Below are 18,810 nucleotides of genomic sequence, written 5' to 3' on the forward strand. Positions count from 1 at the left end.
CACGTGGGACCCTGAGGTCATGAATAAACCTATTAACACGATATTCCTGTTCACATGTGAGACTCAGGTCAAAAAATGAAATAGGTAAGTTAAAGAAAACATTGAAAATAGTAAAGATAACTAAGTTTCCTACGACTGGAAAATAAGATTAAATGACAGATTACTTGGAGCATCTTTAAGGGTTTACAGTGGTTTATATTTGTATGTGGATTGTGTTAAGTGTTTCATCACGTCTGTGTCATTCCTGCCATGGGAATAATTCCTACCAAGTCCCCTGTCGTATAGTATCATCAGGATTTTCCCAGCAAATGGATATCCATGGATAACATGCTTTCCATCACAAAGACATGCTGAAATTATTCAGGCAGGGGGTCCTCAGAGGCACAGCAGATTTGGGAGCCATAGCTTCTAGTCACAGTACTTATTTGGACAGTTAGAAATGTTTGCTGTGACACAACATATGGACAGCAGTGAGCTGTGGATGTACAGATTCTGAGACCAGAGAGACAAGTGAGAGAGGGGAGAGAAACAAAGCAGACTAACTTGACAGAGTGTAAGGGGAGCAAGGTTGACTCCTGTCTGTTTCTTTCTCTTAATCCTTAAATCTTCTGTAATCAGGATGAGAAAGAGCATGTTGCCTGACTTAGGACAGCAGAGTCTATGTTGGGACCTAGACAGATTGCTGGTTGATGAGGCAACCTTACTGGCCAGTGGGAGAGATAGATAGAGGGAGGGGGAAGGCCTGAGCAGTTTGGGAAACTTAAACTTAACCAGTTCCTATGAAGAGCCAACAGGAAGAGTGGAAGCCCAATACATGAGAGCAAGTTCAAAAAGAGAGGGGGAAAAAAGAGAAGAGGACCAGCTATCTATGGACTATCTCTGTAGGGTGAGACTCTGATGATCGTTATTTATTTTAATATATTTCTGCTTCAGCAAAAATTGTTGTTTTTTTTTTTTTTTACATTCTTCCACAGTTTAGGGAAGCAGGTATTTCAGATTCATAAAAAAGGTTAACTATAGTGCATTCTGTTGGAGGGAAGTGTAGGCTGCAAAGCCACAGTGCAGAAACAGGACATGTGACATAAGAGGAGGTCGGCAGTTCTATCTGAAATTTAACAAGAGAGCTTATTAAACTATTTGTTAACTCAGCATTAAATCCTCACAATAATCCTGTGAAACTGTTAGATTTTGTGCTTGGTGAGGATATGGTTTAATGACATACTCAAGGCTAAGGCCTTCACTCCCTCTATGGAGAGGACTAATCGTTTTTACTTTTCCACTAATGCACAGAGAAACAAAGCAACCCGGATCTGTCTCACTTTCATCTGAACCTTCTTCAAAACATTAATGGTAATTTAGCCTGTCGCATCCCATACTTGAGCTGATATGGCTGGTTTAAAAATACACTCCATAGAAATGTTCAGTATCTCAATTTAAACAGAGAAAAACTTAGATGAACCACTGCTTTCCTCAGTGCACCAGAAGTGCAGGGCAGTGTGACACAGTTAAGACACCGTGACAGCTGCGGTAACTAGCCTGGCCTCCCATTGCTTCAGGTGCCATATGGCCTTTCACAAAGCCACTCTGTCCTCACATTATGCCTTAATTTGCATTACTTTCACATAATGACCTTCCGCAGATCTACTGCTTATTGATGACTACTGTAGGTGTTATTTGTTTGTAAATATGTGTACCTTTCTTGATGTGGTTATCTTAAATATACACGTTTTGTTCATTCTTAGAGACACATTAGCTATTCATTCTTCTGTTTGAGTCCACAATGAGCTCAGCTAGTGAACCAAGACTGGAAAAGGGCATATTATACAGGGACCTTAACTATCTCGTAAATCAAAGACTTAGGGATGAGCGGCTCTGACAGGAGGGCTGAAGTGAAGTGAGGATCATCCTCTTTCAGCATCATGCGTTACGGAGAAGGTCGTGTCAGAACACCAGATCTGTTTCACATGCTAACTTTAAGAGCTGCAGTGTTTTACTATTAAAGAGTAAGTGGTAGCATAAGATGTCAGAAAAAAGGCTTTCACTTTCTTGACCTATTATCACTGAACATGCAAACGTTATTCTTCCGCCACTATGCTCTCACCTACAAACCCTTTGGCTGCTCAATGTGAACTCAGAAGAAAATAAGAATGCTTTCCTTTTGTGTCCATAATAACCATTCTTGTGGTTTTTTTCAAGATGTGAGTGTTACAGCAGACCTTGAGGCCAGAAAGGGTGACATCCCACACACGGGAGAGGGACTAGTCCAATGGCCACCGCAAATGATGACCCCCACCTGGGCATAGGTCCATCTGAGGATTCGGAGATCCTCCTTGAGGATTCTGACACAGGGAGTGTGTTTTCAGATGACTCCGTGCTTCCTGACTATGAGAAGGACGAGCAAGAGAAAGAGGCACCTAAAACACTGTATGAGGCCTGTGCCAGGAATGACCCCACATCCCTGCGCAGGATCATGGAGAGGGGAGTCACTAAAGAGGAGGCTATGGAGCTGGACATCAATGGCAAGGTTAGAGGGAATGAATTCTCCTTTTTGTCACTCCAGGAAAGTGACTATGACGCAAATTAATTTGTGGCTATCTTGTTTCCCATCAGAATGGACTGATGCTGGCTGTGAGTAAGGGCTTTGTAGACATTGTCACCATGCTGCATGTGTGTCCATTGATCGACATCAACCACCAAGACAATGATGGCAATACTGCCCTCATGATTGCTGCCCAGGCAGGTGTGTTGGAAGACATACTGTCAAGCCCATAAACTCAGATCTGATCTTACAATAAGTCATCGGCTATTAACAAAATGTTTAATGTTGTTATCAATACAGGCTTCATAAGCATTCTGAACTACATCCTTAATTACTACTCTGGTGTGGACACTGAGGTCAGGGATCCCCGTGGCTTCACTGCCCTCATCAAGGCAGGCCTGCAAGGCAGAGAAGAGTGTGTGTCTGCCCTCTTAATGCATGGTAAGTTTATGATGCATAACACAAAGACTTAGAAAGTAAATTCAGATTGGTGCAATAGCTTGGTTGTGCATGTCCCATGGAACATAGCAAATGGTTTTGGAAGAATGAAAGACCTGACCCCTAAACACTGCTTATGTTATATATATGTGATATATAAGGTAAACCAGGACATCTGATCTGTGAACTAATCTCTTTATTTTCTGTGCTGCTGCAATTAGTCCTGTGTACCTCCAACCATGCCCCATTTAAAGTTTAATTATAGCAGACACAGGTTGGCCACATAATCCATGATATAATTGTATTTATGGAAAAATCTGAGCCATTCTGGCAGCATAAATACATATTTGGTGTTAGCTCTCTCAATGTTTTCAGGCTCCTCATTGTAAAAATGTTGACTTCCCTGTTTTCAGTCCTCTCTTCTATTTTCCCACCTTTTCAGGTGCTGATATAAATGCAATGGACCTGGTCCAGGGGAGAGGGCTGAAGGATTGGGTCCTCAAGACAGGAAGGTTTGAGACCCTGGGGAGACTACGCCGCCTGCAGACTCGTCCTATCGCTGAGCAGTTTTGTGAAAACTACATTCCTGAGTGGCCTGAGCTTGCCCAACTGGTGGAAAAGGCTACCGCCACCAAAACAGCAAGTCAGAAACTAAGGCAGCGTTTAAAGGAGAGCCTTTCTTTCAGCTTCCCCCATGACCCCCAAGAGAATGGGGTCATGGACTATATGGTGCGAATGACCACAAGCATCCACAGTCCCCTGATAGCCACTGGCTGCCATCCACTTTGTCCCACCAGCCCCCCAGAGATTGGCAAGCGACGGTTTGCTGTTCCTGAACTGGTTGAAAAGCACAGCAGCAAGGAGTTGGAGGAGAGCACAGTCTCCCACTCTAATGGCTCTGTCACTTCAGCTTCTCCCAGTACTGTCTCAGCCAACTCCGTGTCTTTGACCTCCTGCTGCCAGGACTCAGCGCGCAGGGAAAGCATTCTATCAGGTGGTGCAAGAAGCTTCATTCCCCGCAGCATGGCACACAGGAACAGCATCTTCCCCTCTGGCTGTATCCCTAAAATTGAAGTGACAAAATCTGGGGAGCGCACTCCAAAGAAAGAGAAGAAGAAGAAGAAGCAGAAGGGCTACCTGGAGCCACCCGTCTGGAAGTACAAGGAAGCCAGGGAGGAGAAAAAGAGAGAGAAGAAGCAACAGGAAAAGGAAAAAGAGCAAGAGAAAAAGAAAGGTTCTAAAAAAGGTGCATCAAGATAAATATCAACTAGGAGTTTCTTTTCCGTGTAGTTGGATTGATTGTGTCATACATGAGATGAACATGTGATTACAGTGAGTCTGAGGCCAACAGACTGAACAGATCAACAGATCGTGTTGTAATTTTCAGCATCTTTAGAGGCTGAAATAATGTTGGTGATATTTGTTGAAATGTCTCAGATTTTTCTGAGACAATTTTGCATTTGTCCTCTAAGCAGTGGACTGGTATTAAGTCTTGTGGCCATGTGATGTAATATTTGTCACAGAAATTTGCAATGTCAATTTAATTTCAATTTATTTAGAAAACAATGCACACTCATGAGAATCTAATCAGTCTGTGTATTGTTAAGGCTTTCCAAGTGACATGCATCTATGCAAGATAACCCATGTAATAGCGAATTCATACTCTGTGTGTGCAATGGCCTTCAGATCAATAATTTATATTGTTAAGCAATGAGTGTGGTAAAGTTCACGCAAGGAAAAAAGCCAAACATCTTAAAACTGTTTTCTTCTCCTACAGCCAATGTGGGTGGAAAGTGGCTGTATTTTATATGGTTAGGTATGTTTAGTAGTGCCGTGACTCAGCTACTTGAAACTCAAAAGGGTTTCTTCATTGCAATGTGATTTAATGGCACTCAATCAAGCTGAACGACGTTTATCAAAATCAGCACATTAACAGAGTGGGTAAATGTATAAACCTGTCTTTTGTTGCCATCCTTTGATGGTAAACTCACCTCAGGGAAAAACATTCAAGCATCCCAGAACTCCTGCTTGAAATATGTTTCTAGAACCTAAACAGCAAAACTCACATCTATGGATTTACAAATGCACAAGAAAAAATATTTATTCATAATGTTACTCAGGAAATATTTAGTTAATAGTGCAAAAGGCATTACACATTTACCATCGAGCCAGGCAGGAAATCTTTGAGGCCCAGCTGACATTGGTATACTAAAACATTCTCTTTATATATCAACCGGTATGAGTTAACCTGTTGATATATATGTGTGTGTGTGTGTGTGTGTGTGTGTGTGTGTGTGTGTGTGTGTGTGTGTGTGTGTGTGTGTGTGTGTATATATATATATATATATATATGCAGCTGTAACTCAAATATTACAAGAAAATATGTTTTAATGTCTAATCTATTTTTTTAAGTAATGCAATTTAGATGCTGTTCTTGTGAAACAGAGTGTCAGAGTGTCACAGCAGGGTTTTTTTAAGCGAAAATGAGAGCCAAGATCCTCTACATCTTAGACGCTAGATGAAAATATGTTGCCTCAGAGCGTGAAATAAAACCATTAACCTTTGCAAGTGAGTTTGACTTTCCTTTTTATGCAGTAAATACAGAAGGCTGCATGTTAAACAGTAAGGTACGACAATAAAGTTATACAAGTTTCTTAAAGAAGCATTTAATCAAATCAAATGTATTTATATAGCGCCAAATCATAACAAAGTTGCATCAAGGCACTTTGCACATACAAAGAGTTGTTAATGCACTCTCTAGGGTGGGATGGGATGTCTTTGGAACCATCTTCTATAATTATTTAATCCAGTGTGCAGTATCAGAATAATTGGTTTTTACTGGTGGTGGCAGAAAATTTTTAATCTGTTCAAAATATTTCTTTGAATTATTTCTAGACCATTTAATTTCCACATTCCATCCATCTGTTCCTTTCAAACACTATAACATTGTAGCATTCTATCATATATATTGATATTATACGTCACCTCTTCACAGAAGGGCTAATGTGGTTACTTGAGGTTTCTAAAAACACCTCTCCATAGGCCAGTAAAGGAGCACATTATATATTTATATGACTAAGGTAAACATAACATTTGACTTTATGTTCTGTGTTTTGTTGTCTAAAGTACTGTCCATTTGACAGCATTAAAGTTAATTAGAAATAAAAGCGGTCCTTTATTTATCATGGATTTGCTTTTGATTTGCTACTTAAATAGATTAGACCGAAAACAAAGGCTTTGGTGAAAAGTCTTACAGGTACAGGACTCTCTGATTCATAGAGATTAAGAGAGAAGAGAAATAAGTGCTGATTACAAATGAACAACAATTTGCTCTTCTTCCCATGTGACGGCTAATGTGAGAGCTTCCAGCTGTGTCTACAGCCACAAGCCAAAAACAGAGATTAGAGAGCCTGAGAACAAGAAGAGGAATTTATATTACAGACATGAAGACATCTCTCTCAGGATTTGCTCAGTAAAGTGTTTTCACACATCAGAGTTTCTCTGGCATCTAAGGGATAATTTTGTACTTGCCAGTAAGACACATACAAAAGTAATGATACTGACTTAATCAATTAAAGATTTGTTTTTGGCTTATATTGCTTCACTTGAAGTCAACTTGAACTTTTGGCCTTTTTCTGTGCACAACAACTAACAGCATGTGCAGAGTTGGGCTGTCTCACATAAAACTGCTGAAGGTGGGAAATTTTCTCAAATACGAGTTGACCATCATGACAAAACATTTGCGTATGAGCATGATACCATGACATAGACAAATAACTTGGAAATCAACATAGTCCAGCATGCAACTTTCGTGCTTTGTGTATCAAATAACAATCCAAACACAAGGTAACTACAATCCTGCAGCGTTACCAGCTGAGTACACTGACCCCTTCAGCGAGTTTTATCTGGTGTTTCAGGTATGTTGTGGTTCACCTCTCCCATAAAGTGTTTTGTTGGGCGACAGCTCTAAATTCTGTTCACAATGTACTCAGTGACAGTAACCGAGACAGACACAGGTAACTTCTGTGTGGACCTTGAGAACGCAACTGCTGGTTGGTTGGTAGAGACCAAAAAGTTTAAAAAGTTAGTATTTGACTTCCATTCACCATGTGTAAAAAAAAACATGCCTTCAATTTAAAAGTTTTTTTTTTTTTTACTGCTGGAGATGTAAATATGTCACTGCCTTCTAATATTTTTGTCCAATCAATCAGAGTATCTGATATCTCAGCCACTTCATGTGCCGAGCGATTTGCTACATATCCAACTTTGACATCGAACTTCATTCCTTTACTCACCGGAAGCTGTCTGAGCCAATGGAAAGCCGCACCGATGTGACCACTGCTACTGCTAAAGTTAGCATGCTAACAGGCTAGCGTGTCTGTTTTACTCACGCCCGCTGGCTCGTCCGTTTCCGGGTCGCGTGGCTGCTGGAGCCAATCACAGCTCAGATTGGGTGAGGGCGGGGTTACCCTGGAAGGGTCTCCAGTCTATCACAGGGCCAACGCACGCACACACACACACACACACACAAACAGACGCTCACACTCAGACCGACGGACGGTTTAGAGTCCCCAGTCAACCTAAACATGCTTATCTCTGCACGGCGGGAGGAACCCCACACAAGTACAGGGAGAACAGGCAAACTCCGCAGAGAACGGCCCCGGGACAAGGAATCGAACCCACGATCTTCTTGTTGTGACGCAGCAGTGCTAACCACTGTGCGCTGCTGCCCACGTCAGTTTATTACTTTCCAACAGCGATTAACTGCATCCTGTGGATGTAGTACAGCTCAAACACATTTTAACCTCTTCTCCTTTAAAGGCACCAATGGCCACACAAATCACCGGCATCCACTCAGCTCATCCGGCAGCAGGGGAAACTCAAACAGCCCTTTTAAGAATTTCAGCCAACTGAAATTTTCCGTGGATTTATATTTTCACATTTCCGTTTTTTTCTTCCAAAAGAAAAAGCTCAGTGTTGTCACTAAACTGCACAATAAAGCCCACACTGGCAGAATTGTGATTTATTCGCACTTTTTTGTTAGTTTTTTATATGCTGTATTCCTCGTTGTTGTCCAGGGAACAGTGGTTGTATCCCAGAAGGGGCTTTGAAGAACACTGCTGTCAGCAGCGCAGACATCAGTCAACAAGGGAAAAGGAAAATGAGAGGTTTAGCAAGAAACAGGAAAACCGCAATGAGAACACATTCCAGACGGAGCAGACAGGACAATAAGGGGTGGGACAAAACTCTATACTTTTTTTTTCTTTTTTTAATCTTTAATCTCGACAGCAGATCTGGAGCCCAGACAGGCTCTTACTTAATGGGACAGGACTTTTGGGGGAGTCCTCAATCGGTTCCAAATCGATGTCGACATTTTTATCAGCGCGATTTTGACCGAGATAATCGGCCACTCCGCCGAGACACAGCTGCAGGCTGCTTCTGCCTTTTTTTTTTTTTTTTTTTTTGCTCCTCACCTCTTTCACTTTGTTCTCCACAAGTTAGTTGTTATTCAGCAAAAGAGGCGGAAACGTTTGAACTTGAATGTGTTTGGTGCAAAATAGAGGGAGAAAAACAACAACCCCCCCCCCCTCTCTCAAAAAAAGAAAAAGAAATAAATAACAGCGGACGACGTTTTCTCCCAGATGGGACGGGTTGGGTCGGAAAGGATGTGATGTCTCAGCAGATGAAACATCTGCAGCTGAGCAGATCGGGTCCAGTGTTGCCTGCATCCCCCAAATGGAGCCGTGAGTCTTTCAAAACTCATCCTTGAAACTGCTTTTGCTCGGCTACGGAGGGACACCTCATACCTGATATGGGAGACGTGAAGGGGATTCTACACGTGTGTAGTTGAAGAGGAAAACAGGTTAGTGCGACACGCTTTGTCTCTTTCTCTTTTTGTTGTGTTGGGTGTCAACAGGTACCGTGATGGTTTGATAGTCTAAGATGGAGCTGACGGTGAACTTATCACCGCCACGTGTTTCCAGATGTGATCAGACAGGTGTGAAGAGGTGGCCTGTCTGACCCAAACATTAAGGAGCATTAAACACAGTTTTATCATCTGTAAGCTTTACTGATGTTGTTTCTGGGCAGCCATGGTCAGTCACATACTGAGCTTACTGAAGCAAAAAAAAAAAAAAAAAAGCCCATTAGGCGTGATTCTTTCCATTTTCTGCTGCTTTGCACAACACTGCTACCACTCACCACTTTTAGATTTCACAAGGCACACTTTGAAGAAGCTTACTCAATCAGATTTTCTTACAGCTGTGGCTGCACCTAAAGCTGGACTGATAAACAGATGTTGTTATTCAATACAGTCAGACGGAAAGTAAACCTAAACATATTGGCTGCCGTTTATCTTCAGCAGCTGCTCATGTTTTGTTATCTTATTTCAAAATCAATATCAGTATGAACCTCAAAAAGCCAATATCGCATATTACATATTAAGATTTTAAATTTGTGCTTAAATTTGAATGCATTGATAGTAACAGTCAGCACTGACAGAGGACTCAAGGTGGCCTTTCTTCATGATCATGAAAAGTTCATACCTTTTGAAATGTACACAACTGAATGGTTGTCTTCTAAATATAAAACTTCCCCAAAGCTTCTTCCTGGACCACCACGCACACACAAACACGCACAACTGGGTGAGTCATTGACCTTTTTTGAGCATATTTAATGGTGAAATTTACACAGGAACTTTCAAGGTGAATGGTCACATTACTAATGTCCATCAACTTTTTGTAAGCATATGAGGGCGTCTCAACAGCAACTGAGTCTTGAAGCCAGGCGTACTTTTGTCTGCAGATAAAATCAGTGTGTGGGTGTAACAAGCAGAACGCCACATAGTCACTAAATTTGACGGTTTCAGGTTTATGATACCTGAAACACAGAGAGCAGTGGCTTTAAATTCCTAACTGGCTTTTAAGTCCTTTTTAAGTCCAAAACTTTTAAACCACATGGTAGAAACTTTGCAGTAACATTGCTTAAAGTTGCTTTCCAGGGCCGCAAGAGCTGTGCCATGCCCCCACCATCCACCGCTATAACCACACAGTCATGCAGATGGAATGAGAGATCTGCCCCTGTGAGTCGACGCTCTCTAGATGAGAGGAAGAGATGACAATGGATCTTTTTCCCTGGGGTCACACCGGTTTAGCATTGAACAGAATAGAGACAAACAGCAGAGAGCTTTGACAGGAAGTGTGCTGGAGTCTAAAGTCAAGCTGCCATGATGGAGAACGTGATAACTGACCCCTCCGATTTCAGGATTCTGTGGATGACAAACTGATTTCCAGAGAAATGAGGCACAGTTGTTCCCCACTGAGAATAATTTCAATCTGTGGGTGGAGTGGTGTTTATGTTCTTTTTTTTTTCCATTAGAACTAAAGATGAACTACATTTTACACAATACAGGAAGTGCTTGTTGCAGTTTGCTGAAATATGGCTTGTGGTTTTAGTGAGGAAGAATCAAGTATAGTGGGTTCTCAATGGTTAAGTCACGCCCACAGTTCAGCCGCATAGGAAGAAGGTCTAAAGAAAGCTTTCACTGAATGATTTTTTCATGTAAATCTAGTTTAGCAGAGGTTCCACCTTGATGTGACAGATTTTGTTCAGTACATGTTCCCATTGTCACGACAGCCAGAGATTGTGTAGTGGGATTGAAACTGGTAAAAAGGGCACAAATAGAATTTGTCAATATATATAAAATATATATTATATATTTATATATACACATATTAAACAGCACAACTCCTGCAGTTTTTCTTCTCTAACTTTTGATATTTAGTGAAATGAGATGGTTTCCTGTAGTTTGTACTGAAATATATTTAGCTAGATGCATCAGAACCAAAGGAGGAAATACATAGTCTTTGCTGACATCTTCAACTCAGACACGTGTGCAGTTTCAGAAACATTTGCTATGAGAGATTCAAGGTAGGACAAAGAAAACTACGTTAGAGAAAATTTTGAATTTTGAAACAGATCTAGAATAAAATAACTATATCAGAATTGTCCCAGTTGAATTCAATATAGTCAATGTTATTTTCAATAGACTAACTGGATTTTTTTCCTTATATGCTTGAGGTGTAAATCTTCATTTAGTGTAGTTTACAACTCCATCTGTGGAGTTGAATTTGGATTCAAAGATTTTCTTTTCATTCATTCTTTTTATTTGATTCACTAGAGTAACACAGTCAAAGGAAACTGAATGATAATATATTGATGAATGCATTGCCTTGAACTTTTTGTGGGGTATTCATCACATTGAGCTTTTAAGTTTGTTCACGGAAGTGTGTTTTCTGTAGTTACCTGTACCAGGTGGTTTACTTTAGAATGTGTTTTGTACAACCTTGATATTAGGCACTTTACCTTGTTTTGAGGTACAACTTGACTTGTAGCCCAGCATCTTTCTGCAGGCAGGGATGCGAAGAAAAGACTGTTGGTTGTTCTAAGATTCATGCCACATGCTTTGTTTTAGCCTCTGCAGCAACCGTCTCATTTATCAGAAACCACATTTGTCAACAGTACATTTGGCAGCCATCCCAGGCGCACAAGTTTGAGATTTAGTCCCTATCTACATTATAGTTTACCAGACAGACCTTAGGTGTTGTTTGAGCGGGAAGCAGTTGCCAGTCGGTTCTGGCCAATGCAGAATCTGATTACAGCAAAATGTGAATAACCACATTAGCCTCATCCCAAGTCTCACTAATAGCAACGTTTCCAAAAGATATGTTTGTCAGCTGATAAAAAATACTGCTGCTTTTGCTTTTCATGAAGGCGCCAGCTCTGGAACTGGTGTTGGCCTGCAGGCACTGTATTATGTCTGTCCACTCTTAAATAGGTCAATGTAGAGTAAGAGCTTCTATCCCAGGGTAATCTCTAAATGTAACAAAAAAACCAAAAAACTATTTTAAACCGAATGATGGTGAAGACATATGTTTAACCTTGTGGTTGATGGGGATGTTTATGTTATTGTGCACTTGATTGCTTTTTTAGACAGTCAGTTGTATAGTGAATAATTCATCAATTTTTAGTTTATGTAGTCTCATGATAAGAAGCAAAGATAAGGTTCCAAAAGCGACTGTAATGAAGACAGTCTACATTGTGCAATCCAAGAAGCAAAGCTTGTTTTCAAGCATGTTCTGTTTAGGCCCTTTTCATATCTAGCAAAGTAATAAGGCAACCATCTGAAGCTGTAAAGTGGATATTTTTCCGGTTTTGTTCTTTGTTTGGATTGTACTCATCTTTTTCTTTATCAAAAAGCGGAACTTCACTAAATTCAACTAAAATAATATTTGTCGATCAAACATAAGACATCTTAGTTCATCTAGATGTTAAGTTACAGACAGTGTATTTAAACAGCAAGAGAGGCTGAGTTGTCAGTGTTGGCCCTCTTGCTTGCGTGACCCTCAAAAGTGCGGCCCTAAACAATGAGCAGACCTGAGTCTCGCCAGTCAGCCGGGTGGGGCCACTGAATGGCAGGAAGCACAGCCATCAATATTTACTCTGCAAACAGGGTAGTGGAGAAGTCGACAGACCTGGAGCCTGGGCAGCACAGCGCCACACACTGTCTCGGCACAAACACTCTGGAGTGCTGTTATAGCCTCCTTCCTCCAAACCCCCTTTTTCCCACCCTTTGCAATTACAACACAGGCAGACAGACTGGGCCCTTGGACTGTTGTTTCTGACCTCATAGCTTCCTCTGCCAAAGAGCCCAGGCTTTGAGCACTGCTCAACTGCTCTAAATTTAAATCACATAGTGGTTAAAATGTGAGGGAAAATGCCTTACTTTTCCATCATATCCCAAATTAAGTCCCTGGTTTCTCATTATGACAATTCCATATAGAGAGGCAACACTAATTGTATTATCGTCATCTAATTAAATCAATTATTGATCATGTTGTTCATGTTTTACAGAGATGGGAGGCTCTGCTCTGCTCACAGTGTTGCTAGCTGAGGCTTTTCTGTGGATCTCTGCCATCCAGGCAGGTGAGTTACTGTTCAGATAAAGAACATTTTTGATCTCACAAAAAGTATTGCCTTTCTTCCACTCAACAAAGAAAACATTTGATGATGATGGGACAGTATCTGATAATGGAAATATGAAGCAATGCGGAATCCCACTCATTCACGTTTTGTTTTGGTTCTCCAGCTCTCACATAATGCATCAACTCTCACAAACACTCCGGCAGACAAAATATGTAGCTGCACTACTACTCTCGCAGGAAAAGGCAGAGTCAACATAAATGTGTGGCTGAATAGAGTCAAATATGGGGTCATAGATGAATGCTCAGGAATATTGGATTTATGTTTGTCTTTCTCTCTTCTTCTGGTCAGAAAGGAATCATAGTCTGTTTTAATATTTATGGTTGAGGGGTTGTTGTTTTTCACTCAATCGTGGGATAAACATTCTCTAAGTGGGACTCTTCTGGGTTTTTTTTATTGTTTGTTTGTTTGTTTGTTTTTTCAGATGGTATTTTATGTATAACAGTGCCCTTTTGCTGCTGGTATTTTTGCCCTCCATGCCCGCTCATTATTTGGTGACACTTTCATGCTCTTATAACCACCCCCTGAGTCCAGACTTTGCCAACTAACCTTACGATTACCTCCCAGCACACATGTGACATCAAATCACCACATTTATAACTCTCTAAAATCTTTAGAATCATAATGCTGAGCCTCCCAAATTGGTAGTATACTCTTCTTTTTCCTGTTGTTGTTGTTTCATGTTTCTGTTTCTTTCATTAAAACACCGTACAATTTTTAACAGAAAATACTTCTCCTGGTGACCCACATAGCCTTTTCAAATATTACCTTGGGGTTTCAAAGAAAAGTAGTTAACATATCACCTTCAATCTCCACAAGGCTTTCCCCTCAGTGAAGCCAAGGTCTCATTACAAGTACAGTTTATCACTTTACCACAGAGTTATAACCTCTGCTAAACCTCTGAAATGTTTTTAAGTGGAGTGTGTTTTACACTTTATTGTACATTTCCCAGATATATTATATTTATCATGTTTCTAAATGTATTCTATTAATACTGCATAACTGTGGGACTAGGAGTACATACAGCTTGTTCTTGCCTTTGTGTGCTTAACTTTGTGTTAAAGCTGTCTTTACGCTTTCTCTCGTGCTTCAGGCACTGCAGATGAGGGGAAGTTGCTGTGTGTGTGCGAAAATGAAAAAGGCACGTGCACCAATGGAACTTGCAGAGGAGACATCTGTTTCTACAGCTGGGTGAATGGCTATGAGGAGAGAGGCTGTTTCTCTCAAGTTTACTACAAGGAGCAGTGCCTCACCTCCTTCAAGGGCTTATATGTCCTGTGCTGCAATCAGAGCCAGTGCAACGCCGCCTCCACAGCACCACCAAACATTAGTCAGTCCCACAGGCATTGTTTAACAAAATTTTAACATAACATGCATGAAACTTGAAAAACAATTTAAACCTCCCGCTCAGTTAGTCCTTTTAGGTCCTTCTGTCTAGTTGGTAACTGGTTCCCCCTTGTGGTTGTTTACAACAAGTTGATAGTGTGAGGATTTTCTTGGGAGGACTTGAGAAGCATTGAATGTGATTTACTAGTTTGTTTATATCAAATCAAAAATAATGCTAAACTAAAAATGCACTCTCTTAAATTTGTTGAAATGTTTTTCATTATTTTACTAAAATAAGTGTTGTTTTTGTTGATGTTGTTTTTCATAATGCTTATGTGTATCCAGATGGAGAAATGACCACCGTGCCCCCTGAATCCCCTCGTCCAGAGTTGTGGATCACTCTTTCTTTGTTGCTGTTCATTGTGACCACCAGTGCATGTTGCCTGATACTGTACTTGCACTTCTATCGTGCACGCTGCCAGCTAAAAAACGTTGAAGACCATGATGTCACCATGCTCAAGGTCCCTAATGGAGATGATCCCACATATGGTGTAAGTTTGATGTTTCGTGCTTGACACAAATGAAAACGTTTTAGGTATTTGAGTTCTCACATGGTGTGTTTTGATTTCTACAGGATATATTTGATGAGTTTTGCACTTCAGGGAGTGGCACAGGGCTGCCCTATCTGGTCCAAAGGACCATGGCCAGACAAATCTCACTTGTCGAGTGTGTCGGTCAGTGTAATTTCTCACCACTGCTGCACTTTTTTCCCAGTTTCATTTATTGCTCTGCAGTTGTGTAATTATGTCACTCTTTTTCCAGGTAAAGGCAGGTATGGGGAGGTGTGGAGGGGAACTTGGATGGGGGAAAGTGTGGCGGTCAAAATCTTCTCCTCTAGAGATGAACAGTCCTGGTTCAGAGAGACAGAGATTTACAATACTGTCCAGTTACGACATGACAACATACTGGGTATGGCAAAAGATGCTTGCAATGCCTCTCCATTGTAGAGAAGTGTACAGTGTTGTTTCAGAAAGACAAATTTCTTCTCTGGCTTTTAGGTTTCATAGCCTCTGACATGACTTCCAAGAATTCCAGCACCCAGCTGTGGCTCGTCACTCATTTTCATGAGTTGGGTTCACTCTACGACTTCCTTCAGTACAGCAGCTTGGAGCCAGAGAGCTGCCTGAGGATGTGTTTGTCTGTAGCCTGTGGCTTGGTTCACCTTCACACTGAGATTGTCAGCTCCCAGGAGAAGCCAGCTATCGCTCACAGAGACTTGAAAAGCCGAAATATCTTGGTGAAGCGAAATGGACAGTGCTGCATTGCTGATCTGGGTGAGGGCTGTGCTGAAGCAAATCCAGAAAATTGCGTCTGCATCCAACTTTTAATACCTATGTGCTGACACAAAATAGCTCTGATATATTTTAAGGTGATAATGCGCTGTGAGTTAAACGGTTCTATCTGTGCTCTGTATCTACTACCTGCTGCCTCCTCAGGTTTGGCCGTGATACACTCTCAGTCACATGACTACCTCGATGTGGGCAACAACCCACGTGTGGGTACCAAACGCTACATGGCCCCTGAGGTTCTTGATGAGACTATTCGTATGGATGTCTTTGAGTCTTACAAGCAAACAGACATCTGGGCCCTGGGCCTGGTCTTCTGGGAAATTACCCGCAGAACCATTGTCAATGGTAAAAAGATAACAGGCTATTATGAGGTTGTTAGTGTTGCATTAATTTGCAGTTTGTCTGCGTGTGTGTGTGTGTGTGTGTGATGGTTTACAGTATATATATCAGTTGGCCTTTTATAAGTTAATGTATGATCTACCTCTGTGCCATCACTGTCTTTTTCGTGTGGCGCGCAAACGTATGAGGCTGTTAGTCCCATGTCTCTCAGCACTTCAATGTTTTCTTAGTCTGTGTCTCCTTTTACTATCTTTAACTCTCTCACGATTAGCACTGCAGTAATTATAAACAGTCTTATCTGGTGTCAGCACTCACTTGTACAAAGTCCAGATGCCACAAAATTTGTAGAAGCACACATTCACACACAAATGTGCACAAATGCACATAGTTCAGATAGAGAGATACACATAGATTTGTGAGTGTGAGTGAGCGTGTGTGTGCATTCGTGTACAGCCGTGTTTAGTACTATACACATATTGCCATCCTTAGGTTTTGTAGATGCCCCTCCCTGTGTCAACACTAGGAAACTGATGTCTCTCTAAATTAGTCAAACAAACTTCAAACTCTACAAAACTCCCACGACAGCCTTTCTCAATTTCCAAGTGTACATTGTCAGACTCTCTATGAAGAAAAATGAATGCTCTGAAAATGTATGAGAAGATAAAACCATTGTTTAATGGTTATCCCCTCATGAGGTTGACCGTGAGTTATCAGCGTTAGACTTACAGCCTGCTTGTTTCTCACATAACTGCTTAGTCCCTCATTTAAGATAGCTGTGGTAATTTCATTATCATAATCTTCTCAAGTGGAAAGTAAGCATCAGATGAAATCTTTTTCTTTTGTTTGTTTTAGGAATCGTGGAAGAGTATCGTCCTCCTTTCTTTGACCAGGTGCCGTCAGATCCCAGTTTTGAGGAGATGAAGAAGGTGGTGTGTGTAGACCAGCAGAGGCCCAGTCTGCATAACAGGCTTCATTCCCACCCAGTAAGATATTTGATGGCACAAAAACACTTTCGTACTCACAAACATATTTATATTTTTCCAGAAGTAAAATTCGTTAGTTCAAGCTATCACCTCTTCTCACCTTCAACAGCCATATATTCTGTTTAAACAGAAAGAGCATAGACAGAAGTTACACTCTACCAGATAGCAAGGTCATATTTTACAATTGTCTGTGTGTCCAGATCCTCTCAGCCATTGTGAAGATCATGAAAGAGTGTTGGTACCAGAGCCCACCAGCCCGCCTCACAGCCCTACGGGTGAGGAAGACACTCTCCAAACTGGACCATGACAGTGACTTCAGCATCGAGAAACTCAAGCAGGACATCTAGAAATCTGTTGAAAATGCTACAAGGGATTCAGCATCACATTCTGAGGAGCGCAAGGTGCATATCATTAGCATATTTTGAGCTAATGATTCAAACCGCCACTGAATTACATTAAAGCCATGACTTTGAACAGTGTTGTCTAGACTGTCTCATGCCCAAGGCTGTGTTTTTTATTTTGTCGTTCTTTTTTCTTTTTCCTTTTTTTTTTTCACGCCCTCAAAAAGAAATCCATTTCACCAAAGGTTTTTTTGTCTTCTTATATACAGTATTCTGACACAAAATGCTCCTCTCATCGAGAAAAGGAACTTTGATAGTCAGTGAAATTTTACCTTTTTGTTATTTGTTTTCCAAAGCAGGAAATAAAATATAGGAAACATTGATAGGATCACACCAAAGCACGTTATGCTCTGTAAGCATATTTAGCTAATATAAAATGAGCATTTATTAACTGCACATAGTCACATTGAACTATTTAGTTGTACATAATCTAACAGCATTGAACTGTTGTACCCCTGTTGGATTTATTGTAAATATATTTCAAAAGAGATATTATTTTCTATTATTCAACAAGGAGACACATTTTATATCCTTTTGTGCAACACATTCCAAATTATTTTTTTACATTTCTCTACATGTACCATCACAATCACTATGGTCGGTAAAGGTGTTCACAAACAGACATATTATATTGTATATGTTGAATAAAGGATTGTATTTTTCAAACATTTGGACTGCTCTTTCATACTTCTAATTTGTAATTATTGCATTGGCCAGTAGAGGTCATTAGATAATAGACTAAAAGTGATCTATGTTGCTTACCATAATGCGGCCTGCCTTAGGAAATGCATGGTGTCATCAGTTTGCCAATCCTGTTTTCTTTTGCATTGCATCATCTGATAGTTATTCGACAAGTTAAGACCAATATTTCATCATGACACTGAAGATTAGTCAACTGTCACCAGTGGCAAGGTAAGATAAATAACTGATTAACTTCCAGGTTGTACTTCCATGAAATCCAAAATGACATGAAATGGGATTGTAATTAATGCTCTTAATCACAAAATGAGACATCATTATTCTAAATAGTTATTTATGTAATACGCTGTAAACATTTAAAATACTAGGCCGATCATTTATTTGTTATATTTTACATTCTGTGAAAATTTGTAGGCCTATCAAATTCAATGAGTTTCATTTGAAACTAGAAAAACTGACATGTTTACTATATATACATAACCAACAACAGTATGTTATACTCCACTTTGTAAGAAAAGAAATGATTGCTATAACTTCACTTATGATAACGACCTGGATAGAAAATGAGGTCAAAGAATATATGTTTTGTTTCCATGTAATATCTGCATGGCAGTGTTTCCTTCTGCATCTGTCATGCTTGTGCTTTATATACACGTATGAACATACATACGGTTGTGCGTGTATGTGTGCTGTCT

At 40.5% G+C, this 18,810-nt stretch overlaps 2 protein-coding genes across 2 annotated transcripts; both read left to right on the forward strand.

Moving 5' to 3' along the window:
* Positions 1 to 2,266: 2,266 nt before the first annotated feature.
* Positions 2,267 to 4,237, forward strand: ankrd33aa (ankyrin repeat domain 33Aa). Its single transcript, XM_029505446.1, has 4 exons — positions 2,267 to 2,524; positions 2,611 to 2,740; positions 2,840 to 2,980; positions 3,420 to 4,237. Exons 1-4 carry the CDS (start codon positions 2,267 to 2,269, stop codon positions 4,235 to 4,237), a joined length of 1,347 nt encoding a protein of 448 aa, XP_029361306.1.
* Positions 4,238 to 8,450: 4,213 nt separating this feature from the next.
* acvrl1 (activin A receptor like type 1) lies at positions 8,451 to 18,084 on the forward strand. The gene is made up of 10 exons (XM_029506070.1): positions 8,451 to 8,840; positions 12,890 to 12,961; positions 14,112 to 14,348; positions 14,690 to 14,895; positions 14,979 to 15,078; positions 15,167 to 15,313; positions 15,403 to 15,678; positions 15,841 to 16,038; positions 16,885 to 17,015; positions 17,216 to 18,084. The coding sequence occupies exons 2-10, from the start codon at positions 12,892 to 12,894 to the stop codon at positions 17,360 to 17,362; spliced, it is 1,512 nt and encodes a 503-aa protein (XP_029361930.1). The 5' UTR covers positions 8,451 to 8,840; positions 12,890 to 12,891; the 3' UTR covers positions 17,363 to 18,084.
* Positions 18,085 to 18,810: the final 726 nt, after the last annotated feature.

Source organism: Echeneis naucrates, chromosome 7 (genome assembly GCF_900963305.1).
Source record: "Echeneis naucrates chromosome 7, fEcheNa1.1, whole genome shotgun sequence".
In the NCBI taxonomy this organism is placed as follows: domain Eukaryota; kingdom Metazoa; phylum Chordata; class Actinopteri; order Carangiformes; family Echeneidae; genus Echeneis; species Echeneis naucrates.